This window comes from Eptesicus fuscus, chromosome 1, assembly GCF_027574615.1.
Source record: "Eptesicus fuscus isolate TK198812 chromosome 1, DD_ASM_mEF_20220401, whole genome shotgun sequence".
NCBI lineage: Eukaryota > Metazoa > Chordata > Mammalia > Chiroptera > Vespertilionidae > Eptesicus > Eptesicus fuscus.
Genome location: NC_072473.1, coordinates 125135583 through 125148490, shown reverse-complemented (window position 1 = coordinate 125148490; position 12908 = coordinate 125135583). Strand labels below are relative to the sequence as shown.

Genomic DNA, 12908 nt, shown 5'->3' with positions numbered 1-12908 from the left:
TCTTGGCGCACAGGCCCCAGAGACAGCTTAGCCAATGAGGACCCCGCAGGAAGCTCTGCCCCTAGGAGCGCTGTGCAACCCAGGGCGCCTGTGCAAACAGACCCCCACTCGCTCATTTCCTGGCAAGAGGGGCCTGCTGTGCTGAGGCTGCTGGGAACCTGACTGTTTCCCGCCACCTGGCCCCGCCCCAGGCTCCCGGGTGAGCCTCAGAGCCGCTGGCGGCACCGGCCTGACCACCCTCATGCACGACTAGCTTGCTGACCCCTGTCCCCTGTCACCGAGTTCTGGGCGTGACTCAGGCGCCTCTGGGCTAGTCCTGGCCTGTCTTCCCGCTGGTCTCCACCTGCTGCTGCATCCGAATCTGCAGAGACGGTGGGGCCCAGCCTGGGGGGATTCCCAGCAGCAGTCACTCCTCCGTCCCTCTTTATTGCTGAGTGCTGTTCCTCGCTCAAATGTATCATTATCTGGGTAACCATTCACCTGTTGATGGACATCTGGGTTGTTTTCAAATCGGGCTTATTATTAAGAGTTGATACAAAAGTTTATGTACAAGTCTTTGTGAAGACAAATGGTTTCATCAGGTAAATAGCTTACATCGCCTTGCTGGGTCATATGGTTAAGTGGAAATTTATAAGAAACTGAAGAACTGTTTTTTCAATATGATGATGCCAGCTTACATTCCCACTAGCAAACTATGAACTTTTCATTTTGTATGTATTCTCTTTTAGTCATAGTTGTACCTTTAAACTTTATTCTTCTTTTTCACAGTTGCTGTTTCTATTCTGGATTCTTTGCATTTCCACATATATTTTTTTTCTTCACACACTTTGTAATCAGTTTGTCATTTTCTGCAAAGTCAGGATTTTTTTAGGTTTACATCAAATTTATAGAATGGTGTGCTGAGAATATACAACTTATGAATACTGGGTCTTCCAATCCATGAACCTGACATATTTCTCCACTTATGTAGGTTTTCTTTAATTTCTCTTGTCAACAGTTTTTAGTTTTCACTGTAAATATTTTGTATGTATTATCTTAAGTGCATCACTAAGCATTTCATGTTTTGGAATGCCATTAGAAATGATAGTGGTTTTTTAAATGTCACTTTTCTTTTTTATAGGTAGTATTTTCTACACAAAGAAACACATCCTGTCCTCTCTGAATAAAGCCATTGAAGAGGTGATTGTGGGTGGAGGGGAGCTGAATGCCAGGTTCCAAAATTCTGGCCCCACCTCCTCAGGTGCCTCTGAGCCTCAGTTTCTCACCTCCAAAGCTTGAAGTAGCGGTCTTCTGATGACTAGATATAGTGATGAATGGAAAGTATTCAAGCCAGAAAATAATTGCAAGCCTCTATTCCCCAAGGAGACTAACGACCCACTAGGCAAATGGGCAGAGGATGCAAACAGGCAGTGGGCAAGTTTGGAAAGCTTTTCTGTGACATGTCATACAGGTGTCCAAAATAATGTGAATGGAGCCACATGAACACCAATCCGAAAGAATATATGCACCCTGAAGTTCACAGTAGCATTGTTTACAATAACTAAGATCTGGAAGCAGCCCAAGTGCCCATTAGTAAAAGAATTGATACACACACACACACACACACACACACACACACACACACACACGCACACCAAAAAGCTGTGGTACATTTACACAGTGGAATACTATGCAGCAGTAAAAAGAAGGTTCTCTTACTCTTTGAAACAGCATGGAGGGACCTGGAGGGTATTATGATAAGCGAAATAAGCCAGCCAGAGAAAGACAAGTATCACATGATCTCAATTTTATGTGGGATATTATGAACAAAATAAAATGACCAGCAATACAGATCCAGAGGAATGGAAACATGGAACAGATTGATGAATCTCAGAGGGAAGTGGGATGGGAGGAGGTGGGAAAAGATTAACCAAAGAACTTATACGCATATATGCATAACCCATGAACACATTCAATAGTGACATATGGGTGGTGTGGGGTGGAGGGAGTCAAAGGGGGGAAAAGGGGACCTCTGTAACAATAAAGATAATTTTTTCCCACAAATCATTGGTTTATTAGAAAGTTCCTTTCCCTAATTTTACAGCATATATATCTCTATCATATGCGATAAAGATAAATGCAATCTGTTATGCTTGTAAGGAAGGATAGGCTATTTTGTTTTTCTTTACTTATTTTAAAGTTTTAAAATCACTATTCTGAAAGTTAAAGAAAACTGCCCCCAGGAAGGCAGAAGCAGCCAGAGTATGGCTCAATCTACAAGCTAATGGGAAGGGAAATAGCACAAAAATGTTAATACTGTATTATTTAAATTATTTACATGGGCTGAAAGCAAAGAAAAACGAGTCCCTTCACATCAAAGACGTTTCATTTTTCCAGTGCTAGTTACCAAAAAAGTGATGCTTCTGAGCCATGTGAGGAGCACTGAACAGGTAGGAGGCCGAGTCAAGAGCCTTGTTTGCCCAGCATTTGCTTCTCATACACGCAAAACCTTCTTCATTTGGGAATTCGAGAAGAAAGGCAGAACACAGAGCCTTGGCCCAGGTAAGTAGGGTTTGTTTTTCCTGTCAGATGACCACCCAACCAATTCTAGCCACAGGAATAGGCAGGGAAATGCCAAACAGGGATCTGCTCATTACACCAAAGAAGGTGAGAACTGCAACATAAACACTTTTGGGTCAAATAGGGCTGAAAGCCTAGGTGAAAAGCAAGAAGATGAAGAGGAACTGAGGTGATATTTCCTCTGGTAGGTACCATGGTGTCACAGAAGAGAAAAGGAATCTTTACTGCTTAAGCTAAACTGGGCTGAAGGCATGGAAACTATGAAGCAAAAGAATTTGCAGTATCTATAAATGTGCTCATGTCCCAACAAGAGGAGGAAGAAAACGGAACCCTACCATCCCCCAGTCTACTTCTACTTGTTTCTAGCTAACCAAAAAGGCACATTAAAAAAAAATTACCAGAGGAGGCTAAGTACTAGGAAGGCAAATGGACTGCCTAGAACAGTGATGGCAAACCTCTGACACGCGTGTCAGTGCCACTTCTGATGACACGCGGCCGCTGAGGCGGCCGCATGCCGAGGATGAAACATTTATGTTATTTAAACTATAAATATCGCGAAATAATGTTTTTTCCTCAAAGTGACACACTACCCGAGTTATGCTCGGTTTTTTTTGGCGAAGTTTGACACACCAAGCTCAAAAGGTTGCCCATCACTGGCCTAGAACAAGGCATCAGAAACCCCCAATCACTCTGAATCTCACTGCTTTCAAATAAAGCTCTTGAACGTTTTTCTCCTCTGTGGGCCCACCTGTTTCCTCTGTAAAAAACAACAACAAAACAAAGCATATGAAGGAGACTGCCATAAATGAGTATTCCTGACCCCCAGCTGAGTGATGCCCATTACTTCCAACATCCCAGTGCTGGGGGCACCACTTAATGCAAATTACTGAACATTTTGTTCCAGCAAAAATGTTAAACAATGTTCCTTTTTTGCTCTAACATTTGTATAGTTCATCACTTCAAAAAATACATGAGTTTGATGAAATATACATGCTTAGTCATTTTTGCATCTAGCAGAAAACAAATACTTTATTTTTTGCTTTCATCTTCTAACCTTTAGTTTCTTAATTCAACGAGGCAAACATATTTACACAAAGCCACCAGAACAAGGATCACTTAAAGAGCTAGATGTAAAAAATATTATTGCAGTATACTACAAATATGGAACCTTTTTATGAGCTACAAAAAGCAGCATTTGCGTTTATAGAGTTCAGTGCAATTTTTTTTACGTTAAAAAAATCCTATGAATTAAGAAGGAAACATCAACATGACAGAAGAAAATACACCCTTCAGACATACAAGCTCCTCTCTGGGGAAGCACATGAGAAACTCTGTGTTCCGCACAGCTTGTCATCATGATAGGATCTTCTTTTCTGGGGTAGTCCGATGTCTCTTCTGGGACGAGGGACACCAGGACATCAGTGCCCAACATGTGGCTCTTTATGTGGGAAGTGGATCCAAAAACAGAGTAGCAACTGATTCCAGGTCTGACTCCCTTTCCACCTCACCCAGGATAACACAAGGTCACCAAGGGGTGGTCAGACACTGGGAAGGCAGGATCCGATGGACAACCCGCCGGCCAGAGAGGAGGAAAATGTTTTAAAAATTATAGAAGGGAAGAGCAGAGGTTAAACAGCAGAGGGAGGAGGGGAGCATATAAACGTGACCATCGGGAAATGTTGCTGCAGAGGGGTGGGTAGCACTTACTGGTGTTTCCTTGCCTAGAAACACAGGAGAGGGAGAGATACAAGGAAAGGGGGGGAGGAAATCCCTGATAGTGAACCCAAAGCAAACCTCAAATCTAAAACCACCCCTGCAAGCCAAAACTTAATTCTTTGGCTATCAGACACTGCCCATCCCAGCTTCTACTTGCTGGTATTAATGGCTCAACACCCCCAAGGGAAGACTTATGGGTCACCTTCCCTGGTCCTACCTGGGCTCTCCTCCCCCAACTCATGTGCCATGGCCAGGGGGGTGCTGCAGGTCCTGACCTGAGAAGATGGGGTGAAGAAGTGGGTGAAGGTGGAGGGCAGTGGTAGCTGCTGCAGTAGGCCGTGGGGCAAGTAGGGTAGGATAGAGGGCAGCATGTGGGACAGGGTGGAAGGTGAAGGGTCCAGGATGGATGGCTGAGGCAGGAATGATGTGAATGGGATGGCTAGCGAGAAAGGTGGCAGGGTGGCCAGGGATGATTGAGTGAGTGAGGTGGGACAAGGAAATGGGTGTCAGGTGGGGCTGGGGAATATGATGTACTTGGGCAAGTGGCTGGGGATGAGGGTGGGGGTGAATGCCAATGGCAGCAGCAGCTGCTGCGGCATGATGCTTTAGGATGGCATGCTGAACAGTTGTGATGGAGGTGGCAGAGGCTGTGGCCGGCTGCTGAATGTGGATGGGCTGCAGGGCTGGAGTGGCTGGGGCCAGGGCAGCAGAGCTGGGAAGGCTTTTACTTGCTGCTGGATGTGCTGCTGTGCAGCCTGCTGGAGTTTGCTGTACTTCTCCATCTCCTCAGGAGTGAAGGTGATGGGCTGGCTTTCCAGGGGGGCCAGGGAAGCATCCTCTGCCCCATCAGCTGACTCAATACTAGGCTCCCCACTGGGAGGTGCATAACTGGAGAAGTGCTCAAGTTCCGGCACTATTGGCAGCAAGCTAGATTCCACAGGGCCTGGTTGACTGCCACTATCCAAGGATTCTAGGGTGTCCCCATCGCTGGGGTCAGGGAGGTAGTTATGGGAGATGGCTGGGTCCCCAGGATAGCAATCAGAGTGCACTGGGGTGCCTAGTGGAGCCACAGGGTGATTAGCAGTAGTAGCTTCTTCAGATTTTGGCTCTTCTGGAGGTGGGTCTGATAAGGAGCCAGCTGTTTCCGCTGAGGGGTACTGATGTCCAAAGGCGGCATCACTATTCCCTGGAGGCCCTTCTTCTGTCTCTGACTGTTCTTGCTCCTCCCCTCTTTCTAAGCCAGACTCTTCACATTTCTTGGTGTTGGGCTTTCGGGTAGCTGGGAGTTTCCCTATCAGTGGAAGGACAGGGTTATTGCCAAGAGAGGGGGGGGGAGCTTGGGCCCAAAGTAACCTTGTGGCGGGTCCTTGAGCTTGAGCCCAGCTTTATTTGGGGTGGCCAGCACCTCCTCACTTACACTGGGTTTCCTCTCCACTTTCCTTGACTGGATCTTCTCCAGTAGAAGTTTGGCAGTGAGAGAGTTCTTATCTTCAGGGCTGCAGTCACTCTCTGATCCCCTTCCTGTGCCAACATTGCTGTTCTGAGAGGGTAGGCCTGTCCCTTTACTATCATCTCCTCTGCCATCTTCCTTTTTCTCATGGCCTTCTCCCCGACCTGATCGGAAATAATGAGGAGACTGGGAGCGGTAGATTTTATTTTATTTTTTTTAATTTTTTATTAAGGTATTATATGTGTACATATCTTACCATTGCCTCCCCCCACCCCACTCCCATATATGCCCTCAACCCCCAGGGTTTTGCGTCCATTGGTTATGCTTATATGCATGCATACAAGTCCTTTGATTGATCTCTTATCTTCCCCAGGGAGCGGTAGATTTTAGAGCGAATGAAGTCTCCACGACCAGAATGCCTCTCCTCAGGACTCTCGTGACCCCATGATCCTTTCCTAGGGCCTGATCTCTGGGAAGGGCTTCTGGTGCTGCAGCTGCGGTCCCGGCTATAGCTTAAAGATAATTTTTTAAAAAATGGAACAGCCTTGCCCATCTTTTGCCTTAAACCATTGGAATGTTAAAACCAGGCAAATTAACCTTTGGGCGGGGCCTAGGGCAACCGTGTGTGCCAAAGAATTGTTTACAAACATAACAAGAGCCCTGGCCAGTGATACTCTGTGATGAGAGCGTCGGCCCAAGCACCGAAGTCTCCAGGGTGCGATTCCAGGTAAAGGGCAGGTACCTGGGTTTCGGGTTCACTCCCTTCCCCAGTTGGGGTGCGTGTGGGAGGTAACCAGTGAATGTGTTCTCTCAAATTGATTCTCTTTCTCTCCCTCTCACTCTAGCTCTAGCTCTCTCTCCCCTGCCCTCCCTGCCTTCCAATTTCCCAGAAAAGCAAAGGAAAAAAAAATCCTCAGGTGAGGATTAAACAAAAAACACATAAGAAAGCAGGTATTATGACTACTGGACTGAAACGTTAAAACATCATTAAGCATAAACATCACTATGTTTTGCTCTCCGCACCAACAGAAATGCCGCCTTTCTGTGGATGTAACTGTTCCCCGGCCTTTCTCAGAAAGACCCTCTCCCCTTGACTCCTAATTGGAACACTATTTGCCTGAATCAGTGCTTTCCCGAATAGCTGTTCTTTTGGCCTCAAACAAATGTTATTTGCCTCTCACTTTGAAAGGCCTTTTATGTGTAGGTTAACACAGGAAATAGTTTCAGCTTTGCAGGCCACGTGATCCTATGCAACCACTGGCCTCTGCAGTTGTGGCGGGAAAGCTGCCCTAACCAGGATGTGGGCAAATCTGCTCCAACACAATATACTGGCCGCTGCATTCAGGCCAGAGGCCATAGTTTATGGAGTCCTGAGTTAAATCAGTGAGCAGTTCTTTTTTTTTTTAAATAATAAAAATATATATGTTTATATTTCTCTTTTTAAAAAGACATTTAATAACAATACTTCAGCCCTGGCAGGTGTTGCTCAGTTGCCTGGGCATGACCCCATGCACTGAAAGGTCACCAGTTTGATTCCTGATCACGGCACATCCCTAATCAGGATACATAACAGGTGCAGCCCAATCAAAGTTTCTCTCCTTCTCCCTTTTTCTCAAATTAATGAAAACATATATAAAGTACGTTTATTGTGTTTTTTAAACACACACACACACACACACACACACACACATTGATGTCTCTGTGTGTGTGTGTGTGTGTGTGCGTGTGTGTGTGTTTAAAAAACACAATACTTTTGCCAAAACCGGTTTGGCTCAGTGGATAGAGCGTCGGCCTGCGGGCTCAGGGGTCCCGGGTTCGATTCCGGTCAGGGGCATGTGCATTGGTTGCAGGCACATCTCCGGTAGGGGGTGTGCAGGAGGCAGCTGGTCGATGTTTCTCTCTCATCGATGTTTCTAGCTCTCTGTCCCTCTCCTTTCCACTCTGTAAAAAATCAATAAAATATATTAAAAAAAATAAAAAAAATAAAAAACACAATACTTTAAAAGGCTGGATTTAACTTCCCAACCACACTGGCACATACATTAAGGCAAAGGCTCCTGGAGAGGCATCTCCACCTGCCTGTGGGCTGGGGACTCAAGGTGAATACACTCCACTCCTCTCAGGTCAATAGAAGGGCTTCTCCCTCATATTCACTAAGCTGTCCTGCATCCTGAAGGAGACTCTCAGACACATTGATGTGCCTACCACACCTGGGATCATTTTTTTCTTACTCTCACCCAAGGGCATGCTTATTGATTTTAGAGAGAGGAGAAGGAGTAAGGGGTGTGTGTGTGTGTGTGTGTGTGTGTGTATATATATATATATATATATATATATATATATATATATATATGTATATATATATATAGATATATAGAGAGAGAGAGAGAGAGAGAGAGAGAAGAGGAGAGAGAACATGAATTGGTTTGCCCCAACTGGGGAACAAACCGCAATCTAGGCATATGCCCTGATTGGAAATCGAACCCCAAACATTTTAGTATATAGGACAATGCTCCAACCAATTGAGCCACAACAGCCAGTGCCACACCTGGGATCATTTTGATAGCTGTGTTCATTTCACTCTATTTGTACACCTGGTCAAACTTCCAGGCCAGGATAAAATTCCCATATTCCCATTTTCCGTCACCACGGGACCTGCCTTGTTGATGGCCATTTGAAGTTCAACCATGTCCCCAAACTCAACTCACTGGGACGTAAGTCATTGGGATGACCTCAATGGGGAATCGCACCCCTGATCCTCAAGGTTCTTTGAATCTTTCCTGAAAGTGTCATCACGATAAAGCACTGGTATAGCCCACCACAATGTTCTCCGGGGTCAGACAGTTTCCACCGCCTTTGATGAGACTGAACTTAGCATCTGCTCTGGGTGTTGGTACAGGTCACTGAGAGTTAAGCCAGACTGCAGGATGAGCTGACGGACCTGAAAGGAGGTGGGAACACAGACAAGGTTCACATTCCCTTGTTTCATTCTTCAAGCTATTTGCTGCACAGCATGGGCAACTGTAGAACCACTTCCAATCCCCAGCACTTGGTTATTCCTCATGAGATTCTCCATCTCTGAGAGGCCCACAAGCTTCTTGGCCTCCTCAGCCTTGGACATCATGGAGGGGGGCAGGAAGATGCTGTTGGCTTCCCTACCATTGGTGCTTGTTCTGCCTGAGCCACCTCGAATCCCAGACAGTAAACACTGGGGTGGGCTGAGGGCCAGCCCTGGGTGCCAGAGCAGCAGGGCTAGGACCAGCCTGTAGATGGTGCTCAGGATGGCACCCCTTTACATAATCCTCCTAGAAGTCCCAATGTTTGGTCTCACATATAGTTCTCTCACACTCTGCAGCTCAGTTGGCCAGGGTGAAGGTGTGCCTAAGTCCAAGGTCTCTCTGAACCTTAACAACAACAGCTCTGCTTGGTCCATTAACATGGTTGTCTGAGTCAGTACAAATTCCCTGCTCAGCTTAGGGAATCAGGTGAACAGAGAATCTGTGTGAGCAATAAAGCATTAAAGCAGCTTATGGCTCAGACAGAGAGAAGTGGTTAAAGAGGAGGCAGGAAGGGAGTATCCAGAATGAATGACCCCTTTTATGGTGAATTTGATGCCAAATGTGGCACTATTCCAATGACATGCTTGTTACCTTGTCTATTGGAATATTCTTGCAGGCTCTTTACAGCATTCAATCATTCGACAAACTCTCTGACCACATGATTTATCAAGCTCTCTTCTAGGCACTGGAAAAAAGAGATAAGAAAGTCCATGCTCTCAGGAAACCAGCAGTCAGAAAACTGGATACCCGACACATAAATAAATAAATAAATGCAAAAGAGAGTTATAAGCTATTAAAGAAGCAAACCTGGAATTAGAGGGCTCTTGAGCAAAGAAACCATATTGGAGACCAGGACAGATGACATAATTTGCAGAGCACAGTACAAAATGAAAATGCAGAACCCATAATTTAAAAATCATTGTGAATCTTAAGACAGCAGCAATAAAACATTAATTCAGAATCACTCTTGGGCTTTTCCTGCACCAAGGATAACTGTTATGAAACAGAGCATCATGGCAACCCGGTATGCAGACACTTGGGTGATTCTTTGTGTCTCAATCCTATTTCTACATCCCCTGAAACCAGCAGGATACTCGTCCATATCTCCCTGAACAGCTCCTCAGGATTCACAGACAAGTGATTTCAAGGCAGCTAATTCTGTGTCCAGACTGTTAGCTAGCCGAGATCAGTCTTCAGCGATGTGGTTAGAGGTGAGTTCAGTTGAGTTCAGCCAGACACCCTGGGTTCTGGAAAATGCATGCCTTGGTCCACTGGTGACTAGGAGCACAAATACTCTTGAACATGCCAAGAGCTCTAATAAGAGTGAAGTGCTTAATTAAAGAAGTAATTAGCTTTGTACATGGGAGGCTTAGAGTTTGAAAGAGAATACTTATTTGATGATCTGTGGGGAGAAATGCAATGCTCCTTCTCCTCTTATTCCACCCTAGAAAAGGTTGTGTTTGACCTGAGTGAAAGTAAAGGATATAAGGGGATTGTGACATGAATTATAAAACTATTTCAATGAGCAGTTCTTTATTCTCTCTGAGCAGAGGGCAGAATGTAAGAAGCTCATGAACTTAGACCAGGGCCAAGCCTGGCAAAGTGGGTTGGAGGCTCTGGAGAGGTGGCTACACTCCCGTCTGTGGAAAGGGCTGCAGAGTCTCCCACAACTTAGTAAATTGCTAGAAAACTGCCTTTTCCAGCCCAGGAGTTCTACAGGGGAATACAGGATGGCCCCACTGCAGAAAAACCACACCTTAAGCTCAGAGTTTATCATCTTGGGCCTGCGGATCTAGTTGAATTGCAAATCTTCCTTTTTTGGACTTTTTAATCATGCATCTTGTCACCTTAGCAGGCCACACAACCATTGTGCTCATCACCCTCATTGACTCCTGCCTCCAGACCCCCATGTATTTCTTTCTTCGCAATCTGTCCACCGTTGAAGTTTGCTATATATTGGTCATTGTCCCCAACATGCTGGCCAATTTCCTGTCCCACAGCCAGCGGATGCCCATGCTGGGCTGCACGTTGCAAATGCACCTCTTCATCGCTCTGGGGGGAGCAGAGTGTTTCCTCCTAGCTGTGATGGCCTATGACCGCTTCGTGGCCATCTGCAGGCCCCTGCGCTACACACTCATCATCACCCGGGCCCTCTGTCTGCAGATGCTGGCTCTGGCATGCGTCGGTGGCTTTGCACTCTCACTCACACTTACCACGCTAATATTCCTCTTGCCCTTCTGTCAGTCCCATGAGATCAATCATTTCTTCTGTGACATCCCTGCTGTGCTCTTCCTGGCCTGCTCAGACACACGAGCCAATGAGATTGCAGTCTTCGTGGTCTGCTTGCTCATCCTGCTGATTCCCTTCTTACTGATACTGCTCTCCTACGGCTTCATCATCACTGCCATCCTCAGCATCCACTCAGCCCAGGGCAGGAGCAAAGCCTTCTCCACCTGCGCCGGGCACCTGCTGGTCTCTCTTCTGCACTAGGGCTGTGCCATATTCATCTACATTCGCCCCAAGTCATGCTACACCCCAGAACAGGACAAGATCGTGTCCTTAATCTACACCAATGTAACTCCCATGCTCTACCCCAGGATCTATAGCCTCAGGAACAAGAAGTCAAGGGTGCCCTCAGGAGACTCCTGGAGAGCTCTAACCAGATGAGGCGCCAGCCTAAAGCCAGGTGAAGGGCAAAGTGGAGTCCGCCAGGACTAACCAGGCCCCTTACAAGAACCCAGTGGGTCATCTCACTGCCCACCTTGTGGCTCCACTCCCCCCTCTGAGGGCTGCTCCATGGTTCTGCATGTCCCTGAACCTTCCCACACCTTTTCTATGGTCACAGAGATGGAAGGAATCCTGAGGCTTTCCAAAACGTGGCAGTACTGGGGTACTTTGCTGTCCCTTCTTGGACAATTACATTCATCCTCTGGGACACTGTCAGAGGCATGGACACCGCCAGGAAGCAGGTCATGAGATGCCCAAACAGAACATTAAGGGACCACTTCTCTGGACAAGGTGTTAGCGAGGATCAATTCAAGGAGCTCCCAAGCCCAAGCTGGGTAAAGTGAAGGAGCGGAAAGGCAGAGCCTCCCAGAAACCGAACCCTGCATCACCACAAAACGGCGTAGCGGTCACTTGAGATAAACAGTGCAAACCAAACAGCAGCAGCCCCGGGGGCCTGTGACCTGCTCTGCCCCATCAGCTCACCATCCTCACTAAGCATTTCACTCACTGTCCACCCGTCCAGCCTCTGGGCCAGGTGACTCCTCCTCCTTGCATTGCTTAAAGGGCCACCTGCTCCAGGTAGCCTGTGCAGACTGCCCTTCCTCCTACCTGCCCTGCCCTACTTGGGGAGTGCCTCTCCACCATGGCCTCAAGTGCTTACTCCTCACCCAGCACTGAAATGACTGGCCTGGGGCAGTTTGCAGGCAAGAGGTATGATTAATCTCTGTTACCAGGGACCTGGCAGGTAACAGGTACTCAGTAAGCTGTAATCAAACTGTGAGTCCCATGAGCTTTGGCTTACCTTCCGACCCTGGTTGCTAATGAATGAAAGCCTTCAACCCTGCTGAGCTGAGGCCTCTGTGTTCAGGGACTCCTGTCAGATGTAAAGATCTCGAGAGAGTGTTTGCTGACCCCACTCCCACCCCACAGGCTGGGCTATGTGCCATGGATCCCTGGATTCTCCTCCATCATAGCACTTAGCAAGAAAGAATTGTTAATGAGTAAATGAATGAATGGGTGACTGGGCACCTTGTGTGTAACACGCACTGGGCATAGCACTGGGGCTACGAAAAGCAACACAGACCCTGCCCTCAAGGAGCTCACAAATTAGCCTGTGGGATTAGGCACCGAAACAACTTTATTTAACACGATTGTTACCAGCTAGTCACAGGAAGGAGTGACTTGTCCCAACAGCAAACCTAGGAACACCCACATTCTGCTAAAAGGGTCAGGAATGGGGGGACTGGGTCCTTGATGACCCTTCATTGGACAAGTAAGCCAGCGTGATGACCCTCTCCCTCTGGACTTCACATTCAGTCAACAATACATTTCCTTGTAGTTTAAGCCCCCAAAGCATTCCTTACTGACACACAGAAACACAGTGTTTTTTATTTTAA

General features: G+C 46.8%; 1 protein-coding gene and 2 pseudogenes across 1 annotated transcript; 1 reads left to right on the top strand and 2 right to left on the bottom strand.

Moving 5' to 3' along the window:
* Positions 1-4333: 4333 nt before the first annotated feature.
* LOC129147110 (G patch domain-containing protein 8-like) lies at positions 4334-6278 on the bottom strand. The gene is given in 4 exon segments (XM_054719953.1): positions 4334-4988; positions 4991-5606; positions 5609-5930; positions 6115-6278. Coding segments are annotated over 4 exon segments (1578 nt in total). The 3' UTR covers positions 4334-4512.
* A 1571-nt stretch (positions 6279-7849) lies between these two features.
* LOC103302489 (ribose-5-phosphate isomerase-like) lies at positions 7850-9886 on the bottom strand (annotated as a pseudogene).
* Positions 9887-10514: 628 nt separating this feature from the next.
* Positions 10515-11474, top strand: LOC129149981 (olfactory receptor 10Q1-like; annotated as a pseudogene).
* Positions 11475-12908: the final 1434 nt, after the last annotated feature.